This window comes from Rhipicephalus microplus, chromosome 10 (genome assembly GCF_043290135.1).
Source record: "Rhipicephalus microplus isolate Deutch F79 chromosome 10, USDA_Rmic, whole genome shotgun sequence".
NCBI classification, from domain to species: domain Eukaryota; kingdom Metazoa; phylum Arthropoda; class Arachnida; order Ixodida; family Ixodidae; genus Rhipicephalus; species Rhipicephalus microplus.
Genome location: NC_134709.1, coordinates 84,100,520 through 84,120,425, shown reverse-complemented (window position 1 = coordinate 84,120,425; position 19,906 = coordinate 84,100,520). Strand labels below are relative to the sequence as shown.

General features: G+C 49.3%; 1 protein-coding gene across 1 annotated transcript in view; it reads left to right on the top strand.

The window, feature by feature from the left end:
• Nucleotides 1–19,906, top strand: part of LOC142774310 (uncharacterized) — a 61,992-nt gene that overhangs the window by 27,249 nt on the left and 14,837 nt on the right. The window contains exon 5 of the mRNA XM_075874706.1: nucleotides 18,663–18,873. Coding sequence (XP_075730821.1) covers nucleotides 18,663–18,873 — 211 coding nt within the window. The remainder of the gene's footprint in view (nucleotides 1–18,662; nucleotides 18,874–19,906) is intronic.

Below are 19,906 nucleotides of genomic sequence, written 5' to 3'. Positions count from 1 at the left end.
GCAGACGCAGTGCTGTCTGGGTAAAGCTGGGTAACGTCATGGGCGAGAAGTTCAGCATGTTGCATTTAGTTCTGGTTCCCGTCTTGCCGCGCCGACGGACGCTGGTCGCACCTGGCGTCGGTTTTGCTATAACGCCGCGTCGCTGCGCCCAGCGTGCGCGCTCGCCAGCTTCACATGTACCAAACTCGATATTACGTGACGAAAACGTACGAAATCGGTAAATGACACATCCAAACATGATAATCACGAGCTGTGTGTCATGTAATAACATGACGACATGCCACACTCATGATGCGCTCGCAGCCGTTCCGCTAGCTCCACATATACGAAATTTGGTGTTGCGTGACATCAATGAATGACGAAAGTATAAGACTGGTGGAAGCATGATAATCATGACACGCGTGTAAGAACATGACAACATACCGCGCTCTTGATGCGCTCGCGGCTGTTTCACTAGCTTCAAATATACCAAATTTGATATCACGTAATGGGAATGTAGACGAAGGTAAATAACACGTTCAAACGTGATAATTGTGATATGTGTGTCATGTAAAGCATGACTACAGGCTACGATCATAGCGTGCTCGCGGCCGTTTCACTAGCTCTACATACACGAAATTTGCTATTACGTGACGTGAATAGATTACAAAGGCAAAAGACACGTTCAAATATGGTAATCATGACAGGGAAGCCATGTACGGCATATTTTACCTGCGCCTCATAACGTTGTGCGTATTGTAAAGTGATATATCAACCTTTCTCATTCGTGCTTCGCTGGCCCGCCGTGGTGGTCTAGTGGCTAAGGTACCGGGCTGCTGACCCGAGGGTCACAGGATCGAATCCCGGCTGAGGCGGCTGTATTTCCGATGGAGGCGGAAATGTTGTAGGCCCGTGTGCTCAGATTTGGGTGCACGTTAAAGAACCCCATGTGGTCAAAATTTCCGTAGCCCTCAACGAGGGCGTCTCTCATAATCATATCGTGGTTTTGGGACGTTAAACCCCACAAATCGATTCGTGCTTTGCATATCATTGGTTCCCACTGTACGTGGGATCTGTCGATTTTTTTTCGGCACTGAAATGAAGGCTACAGAGCCAAATCACGTGCACCCTACAGCAGTCAACGCCGTTCCACAATCACGCCCGTATTTTCAACGTAAAATACAGAAGTTCCCCATTTTTTTTCTACGTGGAATTATTTAAGACAGGACGCAGCAGAGACCAGTTAGACAGCTGTATCTACTTAACTTTAAAGTGATCTCGAATGTGCGAGTACCGCCTTTTTACGTGTACCTCAAATCAACGCCTTTTTCTTGGATTGGATTGGACAAACTTTTATTTGGTCCTCCAAAACACAGATCACTGTGTTGTGGGCAGCTCCCACGTGGGGACTGAGATACCAAGCTCCTCAGCCGCCTCGCGGGCTTGGTGGACAGCCCAGAGCTGATCTGCCAAGGACGAGCTGCGGATTTCCGCCTCCCATCTGGCAGAGGTGATGTTCGATATATGAGCGAATTTGGTGCACTGCCAGAGCATGTGTTCTAATGAAGCTATTTCCCCACAATGTGAACAAAGATTACTTGGGTATAGGTCAGGGTACATGATGTGTAACATTTTCAAAGTAGGGTACATTCGCGTTTGCAAAAGCCTTAATGTAAGTGCTTGGGGCCGGGTTAGATTTTTGTGAGGTGGAGGGAAAATCCTTCTCGACAGGTAGAAATGTTTACTGAGCTCGTTATATGTTGTAAGAATTTCCCGGTTATCCCCTTCACCGGTAGAACGCATCCCCGGTGAGGCGCGGTTGGAGAGTTCTCGCACCGCCTCGTGTGCTGCTTCATTGAGATTGGGAGGGGAATCGTTGATTTGCCCAAGGTGAGCTGGGAACCAACTCAGAAGATGATGCGTTATGTTCTTGCCTTGCAGTATTCTCAGCGTTTGTTCAGAGACCCTCCCCTTGGCGAACGCCCGTAGTGCTGCCATGGCATCACTGTAGACGACTTCAATGTTATTCATCTTGAGTGCTAAGGCGATGGGCACCTGTTCCGCAATGATTGGGTCTTTCGTCCTGACCGTCGCTGAGTTGACGACATGGCCAGCCCCATCGACCACCACTGCCACAAACGCTTTCCCATTGGCGTAGGAAGCCGCGTCAACAAATACGACCCCTGGTTCCTCGTTTGAGACTTGACGAAGTGTAGTCCTGGCCCTCGCTACTCTTCTTCCGACGTTGTGTTCTGGATGCATGTTTCTTGGTATAGGAGACACCGTGATATTCTCCCTGATGTGGTCGGGGATATCATTGTAATTGCGTCTGATTGCCATTGGATGTTGGCCCAGCTCCTGTAGGATCATTCTCCCCGACCTTGTTGTAGATAACCTTGCAAACTGTGCTCTCTCTTGGGCTTCTGCTATTTCTTCGAGCGTGTTTTGAATGCCAAGCTCAAGCAGACGCTCGGTGCTGGTATGTATGGGTAGGCCCAGAACCTTCTTGATAACTTTCCTGAGGAGCACATTCAGTGTTTCGGACTCTGCTCTTGACCAGTTGTGCATTGCTGCCTCGTACGTGAAGTGGCTTCGAACAAACGCATGCATCAACCTGATGAGGTTGTCTTCCTTGATCCCATTTCTTTTGTTGGCCACTCTTCGTATGAGGTGCACCGCACTGTCCGTTTTCCAAGTTACCTTGGCTATAGATTTGCTGTTGGCGCCGCTAGACTCTATCAGCATGCCCAGGACTTTGATGGAGTCAACCCTTTGGATGGCATCCCCTTGATTTGTACGAAGGTGGATGTCTATCTGGTTTAACGACTTCCATCCCCTGGGCTTCGGTCCCCGGCGTGCAGTCCGATACAGTAAAAGTTCTGACTTACTCGAGGAGCACTTGAGCCCAGAAGGACGAAGGTACTCTTCTACGGTGTCAATCGCCTCTTGCAGGGCGCTCTCAATCTGCCCCTCGCTTCCAGCTGTGCACCAGATGGTAATGTCATCTGCGTAGATGCTGTGCTTCAATCCTTCAATGCTCGATAATTTCTTTGACAGTCCAATCATGGCAATATTGAACAGCATTGGTGAAATCACTGCCCCTTGCGGCGTGCCCCTTGCTTCTAGTTCGATTGCTGCGGTCTCGATATCTGCAATCTTCATCACGGCTTTCCGATCTGTAAGAAAGGACCATACGTAGTCATAGAAGGCTTTCCCCAGACCAAGCTTGGAAATTGCTTCGAGTATGAATGAGTGGTGGATGTTTTCAAACGCTTTTTCTAGATCTAGGCACAGAATGGCTCTCACGTCTCTGGTTTTGTTGTCGATGACCTGGTGTTTCATAAGCTTCAATGCATCTTGTGTGGATAGCCCTGCCCTGAATCCAACCATATTGTGTGTATATATGTCGTTATCTTTCAAGTACTTGTTTATCCTGTGCAGTATGGCATGTTCTGCAACCTTGCCGATACATGATGTCAAGGATATTGGCCTCATGTTGTCCAAGTTAGGGGGCTTTCCTCGCTTAGGAATAAGGATCGTCCTGGCCAGCTTCCACTGCTCTGGCACCCTGCCTTCTTTCCATGCTGCATTGATACTATCCTTCAGGGTTTCAATTGAATCGTCATCAAGGTTACGAAGGGCCTTGTTTGATATACCGTCCGGGCCAGGGGCCGACCTGTTGTTGAGATCATGCAAGGCTCTTCTGATTTCGTCTATGTTAAAGTCGCCCTCAAGACCTGGATTGGGCCTGCCCTGGTACTGTCTACTTGGTGGTGCCAATCCTCTTTTGATTAAGAGGTACTTATGCACGAGCCGCTGCACAACTTGCTGTTCTGTAGTATGCCCTATCTCTTTATGCAAAATTCGAGCGATAACATGCTTTTGATTTGTTTTGGTGGTGTTTTCGTTGAGGAGATGCTTTAACATATTCCATGTCTTGCCATTGCGCATCTGACCATCGACGGAGTTGCAGATTTCGTCCCATTGCTGCCTGGATAGTGCGCGACAATGTTCCTCGACTGATCTGTTTACTTCAGCTATCTTCTTCCTCAGTCTTCGGTTCAGGCGCTGACCCTTCCAACGGTTCAGTAGTGCTTGCTTTGCCTCAAGAAGATGAGCGAGCCGGCTATCCATTCTTTCAACCGGAAAATCTGTGGTAATGGTAGAGGAGACAGATTTGATGTCATCTTTAATCTGTTTGACCCACTGCTCCAAGCCTTGTCTGTGGCCATTTTGTTCCCTTTCCATCCTTATCTTCCTGAACTTATCCCAGTCTGTGAAGTGGAATTCTCTCTGCTTTTTACGCTTCACGGAGAAGGTAGTGGCAAGAATGCAGTGGTCACTCCCTAGGTCTACAGCAAGGTTCATCCACTGGGCCTTCTTGATGTTCCTTACAAATGTAAGGTCCAGGGTGGAATCCCTGCAGCAAGATGTACCAAGCCTTGTTGGTAGGATGGGGTCTGTGATTAGGGTGAGATCAAGTTCACTGGCACTTTGCGAAAGTCGATTTCCTTTCCCAGTGTTGTACTTGTAACCACATGTATGATGAGGGGCGTTGAAATCACCTGCTATGACGAGTGGGCATTCCCCGCCGATATTAACAGCTTTCTTTAGAACCGTCTTGAACCCTTGCGTTTGTTCCTTTTGACTGCTGTATATATTAAGAATGAAAATGCTCTGACGGTTGCTGGTGCCTGGCACGATCTCTACCATGACGTGTTCCAACCGGCCTGCTTTTATCTTGAGGTCGTGGGTTACGTGCGTTAGTTTGTTGCAAACGAAGGTGCAGACTCCCCTCCCTTCAGTATCCCCTATTACAGGTCGAAATCCAGGCAACGTTGCTTGCAGTGAAAGGGTCTCTTGTAATAATATAATATGAGGCTTTTCTTGGCTGCTCCTGATATACTGCTGTAGGGCTGCCTTCTTTTTAAGGTAACCTCTACAGTTCCATTGCCAGATACGAAATGCTTCACGTAGCGCTGCCATCATGGTTATTACATGGACGGCCAGAGCCTGATGCTGCACCTGTCGGCAGGTTTGGTACCACTAGTATTGGTGGCCGAAGGAGTGAGTTTAGTGCATGAGGAGGCCTTGCTGTATTGTGCAGATATGCTTCGACCTTTGTAATGCGCAAAGTCATATGCTCTTCCAGTGCCGCCACGCTTGACTGTAGCCTACCCATCTGCTCGCTAAGATTGGCTACTACTTTGCTGAGCGTGTAAAAGACCTCTTTCATATCTGACATGGTCGTTTGGTTGGCTTCCACGTGTTCTGCCATGACTGCCCTCTTTTTTGTGGTTCTCGAGTCCCCCACGTTTTCAGCCACAGGGACATCAACTGGCTGAGGCATTGGCTGTGAAGACTGCGCGCTGCTTAGCTTAGTGAGAAGAATTTTTATTTCCTTTAACTCAGCTGATAGCCTCTCATTCGATTTTGTAAGTCTCGCGTTTTCTCGCTCTAGATGTGATATTCTATCATGCTCTGGCAGCTTACCTGTCATCACCTCTGCCGCGCCGTTGCGCACTCGCTCAGCCCAGCTGCCTTTCGATGTAACTGCAGGCGTCCTCCCCGGGTGTGAAGCCGTGATCTCGAACTGAACGCAAGGCAGCTGGCCATTCGGGTGCCGCCCAGGCTGATCTCTACCCTGATGGTGACCTTGATAACTCGAGTGCCCCCGTGATTGGGAGCGGGCCTTGGGTCTAGAACCTCTTCTGGAACGCGACCTCCCCCTGGAGTGGGGCCGCCTTTCCTGTTCTTGTGTAGTCTGGATGCTCTGGGTCCCGTAGGCTGGAATAAGCTGCTTGTCGTTGATGTCTGGACTCGATGTGATTGATGCGTCCCGGGCTTCTGCGGCTGCTCGCGATCTTTCCCAACGTCTGCGTCTGACGACGTATGGCACTAAGAACCTGTTCTTGCACTCCTTGTCTGCCGTGGGATGGTGACAGTCGCACAGCCTGCATCTTGGATTGCACTGGTGCAGGCTATCTGGGTTCTTGATCTCGCAGCCTCTGCAGATGGTTTCAGCTGGGTTTGGACAGACGTCAGACTGATGTCCCAGCTTTCCACAGACGTAACATATATCGATGTTCTTGCGGTAAAGGGAGCACTGCAAAAGTGAAGGTCCATATCTCACGAAACTGGGCACCTTGTGTCCTTCGAACGCTATGATGTTTGTCCCGGTGTCCTTGATTCTCTTGGCCTGCAGCGCGAGCGGGTTGTTCGCGTTCACAATCTTTCGGGTCAAAATGTCCTGAGTATCGCTTACGGGGATGCCGCGAATCACTCCTTTACAAGTATAGTGGGGTGCCGTGGCGTACGCGCTAACCTCAAAAACTTTGCCAATGTCAATTTGCTTGACCTTGAGGTATCTTGAAGCTCTGTCTTGGTCCGGAGTGCTTGCAACCATAATGTTCTGCTGCAAGTTGGAACAGATGATGTCCTGCATGGCCTCCTCCTCTTTGATGCCGGCCGCCAGTACTATCGCGTCTGCCACGGCTCCAGTGCCAATTCTCGAGATATTTAATCCTCCACGTGGTCGTAGCACAATTTTGCTGAAGTCCTTGGGTAGCGGCGGCATGCGTCCAGCTCGCACGATTGTATGCTTGGTATCATACCTACTAGCTCGAGCGTCTCCCGCAACGCCAGCTTTGGTCGAACCCTTGGCAGCAGGAACGCTAACCGCGGCTTGCTTATTCCTTGAGCGTCTCGTTTCGGCTTCCTTCCAACCCATGTCTTCCGTGCAATCCTCTGGAGAGATGTCCTCTCCATCTACTTGGTATTCCATTCTCAGTTGCAGGTCCTGGAACGCGCAGAGCGTTTAGTCACGTTGGCGCCGGGTCGGCGCATCGGCGACAATCTCCTCCTTGGTTGTTAGGCTTAAATCTCCCGGTGGCGTTGCCGTGTAAAAATGCCCGAAAAATGGTTTAAAAGTCCACTCACCAGCACAAAGGTGGTATCTGCTGATTTCTTGAGAACTTAGGCACACGATGGGACTGAAAACTCGGCGACAAATTCGTGAATACCACAGGAAAGCACTCTTGAAAGCAGGAGCCGATCTTCGCGCGTCCGCACTGGTCGGCACCTCTCTTTTTCTTGGAGATATGGCTAAAATGCTAGACAGCGTTTGCGTCTACATGAAACGCTGATGGTGCACCCCCGTTACTTTCCACCACGTTACGATACGTCTGCCGATTCGCACTAGTTCACGTAGCGCTATATGTGCAGAAGCATTGCCCCAGTTGCATTGCCTCTTCAATGTCAAGAACAGTCGTCGCCAAGTACACTCGCCAGTACGGTTCTTGTTCACTATACTCGCCAGTGATCCCGAACAGTACAAGCGACCTTTATTGAATTGCAAAATAACCGTGATTGCCAGCTGAGGGCGTTTCGCCGCCAGGAGTTTTCTATTTCTTGCCGAAAACCCCAGATGACTCCAAGTGTGATTTGGGGCTCCGCCATTTCACGAATCACTCCTCGCGGACCGGAAGAGGGCAGGAAATGGCGCCGCATGAAGACGTAGTACGTGAACCCCGGGATCTATCGCGATTCCGTCTGTTATGTGAATGCAGCTTCAACAACAGACCACGAGAGAGAGACAGAGAGAAATATAGTGAGGAAAAGCAGGGAGCTTAACCAAGCTTAGCTCGGTTGGCTACCCTGCACTTGGAGTGGGGGAAAAGTTGAATAGTAGGAAGGACAGAGATAGAAAAGACGAGGAGTAAGAAAGAGATAGATAAATAGTCAGCTAGAGACTACACAGCATGGTCTCACGCTGTGCTTTCACAAGCGCTCGTGAAGTCAGGTGGTCCAAAAGGTACCATCCCTTTCTCAGGTGCCCTCGTGAAGGCTGGACAATCACATTCGAGAAAAAAAAACATTGCGATATCCGTTTTAGATAGTGTAGATATGAGATAAAGGATGTAAAGTATAAACACATTCGGCCGGCCAGACCACTTCAATGTCGCTCTGCTAAAATACATTACCATTCGAGTGAAAAAGTTTCAAGCAGGAAACTAGCAAGCCAGCGGCGGTCACGTAAAATGACCCAGTCGCACATTACATCACCGACGTGGGCTTCAAGCATGTCGCTGTGGTGACGTCTTTAACACTATTCGGAAACTTCTCCGGGTGACCTCTCCTGGGACTTTGGACGGCTTTCTGTTCTACTATAGAGAGTATCGAGTACAATAAATCGTTGACCCCTTTTTCTAAACACATATTGCCTCTATGAACGCTTATTTTGCGCAAGAGGCCTACAGGACGGCTTTATGCTCTCCCATAGTAGAGTACCTAGTACTCTACTATGGGAGAGCATGAAGCCGCATAAATAGCATAAATAGTTAACCACTTTTATATGCCAAGCATTTCTTAGTGAACTTCAGCGAATTGGAGAGTATCTATCTATCTATCTATCTATCTATCTATCTATCCGTGTACGGCTTTTAGCTCTCCGATACCCAACTTGGTTTGGCACACTATATCTGTATGAAGAACATAATTGACTAGTCATAACATGAAAATCATGAGATGTATGTCATGAATGTCATGATTTACACGTCATGGTCCTGGAGCTCTTGCATCTATCTATCTATCTATCTATCTATCTATCTATCTATCTATCTATCTATCCGTGTACGGCTTTTAGCTCTCCGATACCCAACTTGGTTTGGCACACTATATCTGTATGAAGAACATAATTGACTAGTCATAACATGAAAATCATGAGATGTATGTCATGAATGTCATGATTTACATGTCATGGTCCTGGAGCTCTTGCAGTGGGTTCGTTCACACGGCATGTTGCAAAACTTGTATGGTATGGCATGATTGCATGGCGAACACAAGCGACAGACCCTAATATGAAAATCATGACATGCGTGTCATGTAACAACATGACTACATGCCAGCTCATGATGCGCTCGCGGCCGTTTCGCTAGCGTCACATATATTAAATTTGGTATTACAGTACGTGAATGGATGACAAAGGTATGCGACTGGGGCAAACATGATAATCATGAGATGCGTGTCATGTAACAACATTAATACATGCCATGCTCATGATGCACTGGCGGCCGTTTTGCTTGCTTCACATATGCCAAATTTGGTATTACGTGACGCCAATGGATGACGAAGGTATGTGACTGGTGCAAACATGATATTCAAGAGATGCGTGTCATGTGAGAACATGACTACATGCCACAGTCAAGGCGCCAATACATTTCGACATGATGCGGTGCGCGTGCTCGCCAGCGTTCATTTCGCCGCGTCACGCCGGCGTTGCCACGCCAGGCACCGGTCCGGCCGTACACTCACAGGCGCGCGCCATGCTGCGTTGCTTTGACGCATGCGCGTTTCAGCGCGTTTGGCAACCCTCTGTCACGAAAAGAGGGAGATGCAGTGTTGTCTGGGTATGCATGAGCACTATAGAGTGAGCCCTATAGCATGAGCACTATAGAGTGCTCACGTTTTGCTAACGTAACGTCGCTGTGCCCAGCGTGCGCGGGCGTCAACGCTACATCTGAGTATATTGGGCCCTCCAGGATGCACTCGCGGCCGTATTGCTAGCTCCACATATACCAAATTTGGTGTTACGTGACGTCAATGGATGACGAAATATATCACTGGTGCAAACATAATACTGACACGCGTGCCATGTAAGAACATTTAGTACCACAATGATGATTGAGCTGGGACGGCGTTCTGCTCTCCCTTAGTAGAGTGCGTCGTACTCAAATCGTCGAGCGGTTGTTCTAAACATCGAAGAAGTATACTGCGTTCAGCACTCTGGAGGCCGGAACTACCATTTTACGGCCACAGTGAGGCCGCGCTGGCCCAAGTCCTGGACGCGTCGCAACTCATCATCCGAGAACAGTGCGTCGTCATCGTACTCGTGGGACCTTAAGTTACTCAAATTACCATCCTGTTCTTGCTGGGACGCGTCCGCAGTGAAGTCCTCATAGAAGCAATGTGCCCCTACGGGAAGGGGCTGCATGTCCGCAGAGGACTGAAAGGGTCGCGCCTGACTGGGACGACTGGGACGCGATACATTCGTGTGGAAATGAAGACCTCGTAACTTGAGCCGAACCGTGTTACCTGTGACTACAAAGGAACACCACGGGTGTGCCACCAATGTGGTGACAGTGGGAATTTCCGTAGGAACTGCATAGCCCCTTTTGTGGATGGTAGGACTCCTGTGGTCATGACGGGAAGAGTAGTTCGCTGCTGTGCCTCCGCGGCGGTGAGCCACATGCCACCGTTGCCTGCACCATCCGACAGTCGACAGTCGTACTCTGAGATAGTATCCAAGAACTTCTCACCACTTCAGCCAAAAACGCTGTCCTAGAACAAGGCTGAGGGTTCGTCAATGCTAGCTCCGGTCAACGTCCAAAAAGACCAAGGGGTGGAAGTAGCAATCATCACACCATTTACGCCGACGACATCACCCTCTAGGTGTGCGACGGCAGTGACGGTTCTATTGGACAGAGATTACAGGAGGAGATCGACACAGTCGAACGGTATTTACAAGGAACTGGACTATCCTGCTCGGTGGAGAAATCTGAGCTACTGATATATCGCCCTACGCTTAGAGGTCGGCCACCCAACAACATTCCCAAGCGCAGGCACACGCTGATATAAAACTCACTACAAGCCATGGTCACACCATACCCACCGTGGACAAAATCCGAGTGCTAGGTTTGATCATAGAAAGTAAGGGTACCAACGGAGAGACAGTTCGCAACATTGAAGCCAGAGTGTCTAACACGATGCGCCTCATTAGGCGCATTACCAATAAACACAAAGGCATGAAAGAGGCTAGCATCATCCGTTTGATCCAATTATTTGTTCTAAGTCACATCACCTATACGGCGGCGTACCACCGATGGTTCACCGCAGAAAAGTCAAAACTCAACAGCCTAATTAGGAAAATTTACAAACAAGCGCTAGGTTTGCCTCAAAACACCAGCACCGAACTACTCCTTCAACTTGGTTCACACAATACCCTTGAGGAACATATGGAGGCGCAACAAATCTCCCAATTCGAGCGATTAGCCAAGACTACGCCAGGCCGCCAGATTCTATGTAATCTCCGTATTTCTTACCACACTCAACACGGAGACAAACACGACATACCACGCACTATCCGTGCTAAGCTAACAGTACCACCCATACCAAGAAATATGCACCCTGAACACAACAAGAGCAGACGTGTCAGTAGACCCAGAGCCATGTCAAAAATGTTTGGGCGCAACCACGAGGCAGTCTTTGTCGACGCAGCACGCTACCAGGAACGTCACCGCTTCGTGGCTGCTGTCGTAGACCACACATAACAATGCAAAAGCAGCGCGTCAATCATCACACGGAACGTACAAAACGGCAGAGGAAGTGGCTATCGCGATGGCCATAGCCCACACTAACGCCTCATGCGTAATCAGCGACTCGCAGACAGCCGTTCGAAACTACGCCAGAGGCAGAATCTCCCCTGAGGCATTGCGGATTCTTAGTACAGGCGAAATTCACGAGGCGGACAAATGCGTACACATCTTGTGGTTCCCTGCCCACACACCACTAGGTAACGTGGAGGCCAGTCCGAATGAAGTGGCGCACAACGTGGCTCGAGGTCTTACGTTCCGAGTCACGTTAGACGAAGCGGCCACCCAAACGGACCTTTCTGCGCTGGTGTGGGAATGGGACGATCGGCTCACTAAATTTAATGACATAATTCAACACTATCGACCGCAAAGGCGGGAGTACCCTCCACCTCACCCCAAGCTAAATCGGGCCCAGTCCGTTCAGTGGCAGCGGCTACAAACACGCACATACACGAACCCTGTCATCATGCACCACATATATCCCGACGTCTATAGTTTTAATGTATGCCAGTACTGTACCACCAGAGCCACTCTTGACCATATCCTATGGGAATGTCCAGCATTAGTCAGAAATTATGGGGTCGCGGCCTCCAATGAAGACCTTCGGGCGCGTTGGCGGACTGCGCTGCTCAGTTCGGGCCTGGACAAACAACTTTGGGCGATCCAGCAGGCCAAGGAAGCTGCCGGGAGACACGGTCTCTCCGTTGGCCCCTAGATGGGAGCCCATCCCAGCAATCTGCTGGAAATTAATAAAGTCTATATCTCTCTCTCTGGAAATAGCAACGCTGCACCACACGCCTATTGCGACCTCGGCCCGCCCGGACCCGACAATTGCTACAAGTTCTGTAGATTTGTCCAGTGCCCCGCGTCTAGTGATCATGGCCGCAGAACAGGCCAAGCCATCGCCAAACTAGGTGCCTCTCGGCGAATTCATTGCAGCAGAAGATTCTACATCTGACGCTCATGCAAAGTGGAGCAAAAGTCCACTAGTCAATGAGGAGACTCCATTCCGAGGTCACGACGTCTCCATCTACGAGGGGTCGAGCAGCACCACGAGTGACACGCGAGTGACACCACGAGTGACTTCTACAAATCGATTACGACGCCACCTCCAGCGACGTCAGCCAAGACAGTGTAGAATTCTTTGTGCCATCCTCACGGAAGAGCCCTGACACCAAACGCCACAGAATATCCAGTAGCGAATCGGAAGCTCTCTGCAGAAACAGAAGTTCCCCGCGGACTCCAACGCGACCTCGGAAGCCCTGTGCCTCCGGTGGGTCGCCTGGTCGTAAAAAAATCACAGCATATCAACGTAGTGCATGATGACGAGTGAGGCGAAGCATCTGTCAGTCCGTCTGCGCTGCCGTCTGTCCGTTCGTTCTTGCTTTCGTTCATCCATGCGTCCATCTGTGCGACCATCCGTCCATCCATTCGTCTGTTTGTCTGTGCATCCATCCGTCCGTCATTGCGTTCGCCCATCCGTCCGTGCGTTCTTTCAGCCACCCGTCCGTCCATCCGTCTATCTGTCAATCCATGCATCTGTCTGTCTCTCTATCCGTGCGTCTGTACATCCGTTCGTCCATCTAGTGAACACCTGAAGTACCGCAATCTCGCATCTTTTCATCATATATTCATCATATAGAAGTACCACCATCCACCAGACATTCCAAGGACTACACGAGAGGTGGCACGGATGGACAAGAAAGCACGTGCGCACTTTCTTACTACCTGCGTTTCATGTCTACTTCCCATCTTTCGCCGCCTCTAGTTCATGGAACTGCGGACCAACACTCGCTGAACCTTACTAAACCCAAGGAGGTTACGTCCAGCGAGTTTAACGTGGCAATATTATCACGTGCCGAAACCAACTATTCAACGTCAGAGAAAGAATGTCTCGCGGTGTTATGGGTGATTACGAAGTTCAGGCCTTATCTCTATGGCCGCCCATTTAAAGTTGTGACTGATCATTACGCTTTATGTTGGTTGGCTAACCTCCGAGACCCCTCTGGGCGATTAGCACGATGGAGTCTGCGACTTCAGGAGTTCTATGTAGCCATCGTACATAAGTCGGGTAGAAAGCATGAAGACACCGACACGCTATCACGAGCACCTCTGGAATCCGATCATACAGCTGTAGAAGATGACAGTGCCTTCCTGGGGACTCTCAGTGGGGCGGACCTCCTCAGTAAGCAACGAGCGGACCCCGAGTTAAGGCCCATCATCGATCATTTAGAAGGCAGCGCCACGTCTGTTCCTCGTCCACTTTCCCGTACGTTGCCGTCATTTTGCTTACGACACGGCATATTATACAAGAAAAAACACCGGTGTCGGCAGCAGATCTTATCAGTCGTTCCTCAAGACCTTCGTGATGGCATCCTATTAGCCTGCCACGATGAGCCGACATCCGGCCATCTGGGATACTCACGGGCGCTCTACCGGGTACGACAGCTATATTTCTGACCAAAACTCGCAGCTTGTGTCAAACGCTACGTGAAAGGATGCCGCGAATGTCAGCGTCGCAAGTCACCACCTGTAAAGCCTGCAGGCCGTTTGGCCAAGTTGGGATGGACCTCCTTGGACCGTTTCCTTTGTCTCACTCTGGAAACAAGTGGATCATCGTCGCAACTGATTGACGCGTTACGCTGAAACGAAGCCACTGCCACGCGGTACAGCATCTGAAGTCGTCCAGTTTTTCATGCACCACATAGTGCTTCGTCACGGCACCCCGTCATTCATCATCACTGACCGAGGGACAGCGTTTACGGCAAAACTCTTGGACGAAATCTTCAAGCTCAGTTACACGAATCACCGTAAGACAACCGCATACCACCCCCAGAGTAACGGCTTGACAGAAAGGCTAAACAAGACGCTGGCGGACATGATTTCTATGTATGTAAATGTGCAGCTTAAAACGTGGGACGAGATCCTGCCGTACGTAACGTTTGCGTACAACACCGCAACCCAGGAAATGACAAGGTTCGCACCCTTCCGCCTCGTTTACGGTCGAGACGTGCAAACCATGCTAGACGCCATGATTCCTTGTGACATCGACCAGCACGAGCTGCTAACTCCTGATGTCGAGGATTACATTCAGCGTGCAGAGGAAGCACGTCAACTAGCTCGCGTGCACATAAGATCGCAGCAATGTAAGACGCCCGAAGGTACAATATCCACCATCGACCAGTCACCTATCAACCTGGCGACCAAGTGTGGGTTTGGACTCCTGTTAGACGGCGAGGTCTCAGCGAGAAATGCCTGAGCAAGTACTTCGGACCCGTCAAAGTATTACGGTGGTTGAACGAGGTCAACTATGAAGTCATTCTAGACGGAGGCTCAGCAACGACCCAGCGCCACTCACCACGAACAGAGACTGTGCATGTCGTCCTCCTAAAACCTTATTTTACGCGGTATTTTACTCGCCTTATTGTGCCCAGGCAGCAAACATTTCTTTTTTTTACGTCGCCCGTAGGGTCTCGAATGAACTTTGAACTGTGTTAATGTTTTTTTCTTTCTTTATGACCAACCACAGACATTTTTTTTCGCACCTGCAAATGCCCTGTGCACTAAAAGTATCGTTTCTCTCTTTCTTTTTTTCCCCATGGGCCCTGCTGTTCCCTTGTGTATGAGCATCGAGTCGATGCTCTAATGGGATGGGGAATAATGCCACCTAGAGTTGTGAGCCGGCAAGCCCTAGCGAACCGTAAAGGGCAAAAAGAACGAAGAAGTGTGTGTTAGGGGGGCTTCGTTAAAAAGATACATGCTTCTGTCTTTCTGCCCCGCTGTTCCTGTCTTGTCTTCACGGCTCATGGTGCGTGACAATATTTTCTGGTCCGATATTGTGCTCAAAGTTGATCTTTCTGTTACTAGCTTTAAATGCAAAGCATTTCTTAGCTAACTTCGGCGACTTTGAGCGTATCTATCTATCTATCTATCTATCTATCTATCTATCTATCTATCTATCTATCTATCTATCTATCTATCTATTTAGTCACTTACGACTTTTATAACATGACTGTATGAAGAACATATATGACTAGTCACAACATGAAAATCATGAAATGTACGTCACGAATGTCATGATTTACATTTCATGGTCCTGCAGCTCTTGCGTTGGTTTCGTTCACATGGCATATTGCAAAACTGGTATGATATGGCGTGATTGCACAGCGAAGACAAGCGACAGACCCTAACATGAAAATCATGACATGCGTGTCATGTAACAACATCACTACATACCACGCTCATGATGCGCTAGCTAACTTCACATGTACCAAACTCGGTATTACGCGACTTGAACGGACGACATAGGTAAATGACACATCCAAACATGATAATCATGATGTGCGTGTCATGTAACATGACTACATGCCACACTCATGATGCACTTGCGGCCGTTTTGCTAGCTTCACATATGCCAAATTTGGTATTGCGTGACGTCAATGGATCACGAAGGTATGTGACTGGTGCAAACGTCATAATCAAGAGGTGCGTGTCATGTGAGAACATACGACATGCCACAGTCAAGGCGCCAATACATTTCGATGTGACGCCAAGCGCGTACTCGCCGGCGTTCATTTCGTCGCATCACGCCGGCGTTGCCACACCAGGCGCCGGTCCTGCCATATATTCGCAGGCGCGCGCCGCGCTGCGTTGCTGTGACGCATGCGTGTTTCAGCGTGTCCAGCGTCCCTCCGCCCCGAAAAAAGGGAGACGCCATATATTTTCCCAATATATACTAGAGGGAACTTTGGAGCTAGTGTCTACGAGAGCTGAAACGCACGGTGCTTCAGCGAGCATGGGAATGATGGGTAGTACACTCATTTGTCCAATCTTCGTACTTCTGACCTGCTTTTGGCTCCGTGTGTGTTCGTGTGGCTTGGAGCTGTTTTTTCGCGAAACAAAAAATCAGCAAATGTTCAGTGGTTGCACTTCATCACCTTATTCCTTTAAGGTTACCTTTCCAAATCAGTTCACGAAGTTCAAACGGGTCGAATTTTTCTTTCGAAACAAAACCGAAACACAGCAATATACGAAGCCGCAAGTACGATTCGCCGCCCGCAAGTACGAAGACCAGGCAAATGTGTGTACTACCCATCATTCCCATGACCGCTGAACGATTGCAGCGACAGTCTCCTCTAGTTAATTTTAGGAAACTCTATGGGAGAAGCAGTGTTGTCTGGATAACTCATCGGCGCGAAATGCAGCGTGTCGCATTTCGCGCTGGTTGCCGTCGGGCCGAGCTGACGGACGCTGGTTGCGCCTGGCGTCAGACTATAGTGTTCGCGTTTTGCTAACGTAGCGTCGCTGTGCCTAGCGTGCGCGCGCGTCAACGCTACATTGGAGTATATTGGGTCCTTCATTATGCGCTCGCGGCCGTCTTGCTAGCTTCATATATACCAAGTGTGGTGTTACGTGACGTCAATGGATGACGAAATATATGACTGGTGCAAACATGATAATCCTCACACGCGTGTCATGTAAGAACATGGCAACATACCACGCTCATAGTGTGCTCGCTGGCGTTTCGATAGCTCCACATATACTAAATTCAAAATCACGTGACGTGAATAGATACGTAAGTAAACGACACACACAAAGATGATAATGATGATAGGGAAGTCATGTACGGCATCATTTATCTCCACTTCGTAACGTTGTGCTGATTTTAAGGTTTTGTTGTATAAACTCTATGTTTGCGACCATTACGGCGAGATCTGAGCTATCCAAGCAATTCCCTAAGCCGCCATGTTTGGACAGCAAAGTAGTCTGCATCTCTGCATCATGTGCGTGCGTGCGTGTGCGTGCATGCGTGCGTGCGTGTGCGTGTGCGTGTGCGTGTGTGCGTGTGCGCGTGTGCGTGTGCGTGTGCGCGCGTGTGCGTGTGTGTGCGTGTGTGTGCATGTGTGCGTGTGCGTGTGTGTGTGTTGCCGTTTTCTTGAAGCTGCCTATTTCGCCGGCTACGTGAGAATTTGAATGGGACTTATGAAGGCCGCCGTTCACTTAGCTGTCTAATTAGCCGTCTATGGTGACTATTAGAACACACCCTCTGTAAGCCAATTTGCACCCTAAGGGTGCTTGCCGTGTGTATAACACCTTACGAAAAGGTGTTAGTTATAGAAACCGCAAAGAACCCCACCATTAAGGGTGCAAACTGGTAAGTCCCACAAGCGCTCGAGTTGTTAACATGATTGAAGGGAGTGGTATGAGGAAGAGGGGCTTTAGTAAGATGTCAGTTAACGTTGCCATTTGAATAGGAGCACTTCCCGTATTCAATATATGGATCATTTGTGAAAGGGACTGAGGATTCGAGAAACGTTGATACCGATCTTCAGAATGGCTGAAGTGTGAATGTCGATCTTGAGATATAGAGTTTTTGTTTTATGGCCTTGTAAAGTTTAAAGCTTTATTTTTTGTCACAATCGCAGAATGTATATTGGCGGAGTATATGACGAAAAAGACAAAGAAAATAGAAAATTGGTAAAAAACGCAGCCTCACATTATCATCGTAATAGCGCTCCTAGATGTATGACAGTACTTGGGCCACTTTAGGAGCCTCTAAGAAGAGCCTCTAAGCCTCAAGCGCTCAATGTGTACGTCTCGGTACAGTTCTCAATGCTGCGCCTGATGCAGCTATACTACCACCGAGCCCGAGGAAATGCGTATAGCGTGGGAAATCGCAATCACCTGCAATCGTGCGTTTGCCAAGATGGCGACGCCATCCCTTACGCAATGCGAGTCCCCGCTGGATACTTCAGAAGCGTTTCGCGTCATTTTAAGTTGACTTTTGCAATTATTTCCTAATTAGTTCAATATTTTACATTACTTAACACCTTTTCAGTTTATTTTGTGGTGGTTTGAATTACGGTTAACCTTGTTTTAGGCCTTGATTGACCAAATTAGCGTGACCATGTGACGTCACACATTAGATTAACGACTAGCCAGGCCCCTAATGTGGTGTGCAATAAGAACAATTCGCCAAGCAAAGGTTGAAGTGAACGTTTCTGCAGGCTCTCGTCTAAAGACACCTCGCATGAAGTTTTGTGTGTATGCGGTGGGACGCAGCGTCTCACAAGCGTTCCTCTTCTATTTTGTTTTAGGCCGTGACTGACCAACGCGTGACCATGTGACGTTACACAGTAGATGATAAAATAGCCAGGCCCCTGAAGTGCCGCGCGCTAAGACTGAGAACAATGGGCTAGGCAAAAGTTGAAGCGAATGTTTCTTGAGAGTCTCGTCGGAAGACAACTCGCGTAAAGTTTTTGTGCGTGTGTGGTGGTACGCAGCGTCTCACAAGCGTTCCTATGCATTTAACAGCACTCTTCCGGGACGATGGCCCGCAGTCGTACGGGGTAATATTTGTTGTTTCCGGTGGTCTCTCACTACTCGCCGGCGCTCTTTGGCTGCCCGGCGTCAAGAACGACAGGGACGAGGCCCGCGCCAAGGTGGCCCCCGTCGTGGCAACTGACAAGACAGCACAAGTAAGCAAGGGAGTGCAGCACAGACCGAGTTCCGTGTGGGCCCACCGGTTTGTAGTTTACGGTTAATACATAGAGCTTAAATAATTGTGTCCACGCGCATATGCGTCTGTTCGAAGAGGCAGTAGGCGTGGGGCCCAAGTTGCGCAAAGTCTACCTCATTTCTTCACTCAGTTACGCCCAAGCAGGTTTTTGGCAATAATCTTGGTCGAAGGCTCCTGATGTCTCATTCCAAGAGCTGTTTACTCCCCGTCTTATAACCTGGGACCAAATGCAGTCAGTCAGTCAGTCAAGAACTTTAATATATGGTCCTGAGGAGTTTAAGCCACCAGGGTGCCCACGTGGGACATCCTAGCAGCCGCTACCGTAGGCGACGCCCGAGTCGGGGCGGGAACGTGGTGGCGTTCCGCCAGTTCTTGGGCCCTCTGGACTGCCTTAAGTTGGTTTCGGAGATTGGGGCTCCTGAGTGCCTCCTCCCAGTCGGACTCACTGGTGAGAGGTCCCTGAGGTAACGCGGGACATTGCCAGAGCATGTCGCACAGTTTAAATCTACGTATCTATATATCTAGCTGCATTCTGCTGGGCGCTCTCGTGGTCTTCTGCCTAAGTTCGCACGTATCAATATGTGCATGACAAATACGGTAATCAGGTCGTTAGAGTAATAGTGTGAGATACTTATCCCCGTATTCAGAAACGCTGCTTGACTTGAACTTGACTTGCCACCGACGTTAGTGCAGCACAAACGGGTTTGGAATGCGCTGTCTTTAGGCGGTGCCTAAGGTCCCTAGATTGAACAAGTTTCCAAGGTAGTGACACCTTTCCCTTATCTCGTCGCCTATGTTCCTGCAGTGGCCCCTAGAAGGTTCAAAACTTTCATCGAAAAGCGAATGTTTGGGTTCAGTTGCTACGGTGAATAGATGTAAATGAAACAAAATTGAACGAAATGAGTCGTAGAATAAACGGTTGCCTTTATGAGCACAAACGCTACAACGCAAGAGCGAGCGGGATGTGCGTTACTCAACTGGTAACGCTGTGCCGTTCTATATTTTACACCACTGGACATGGCGTCTCGCGTCGTAAATC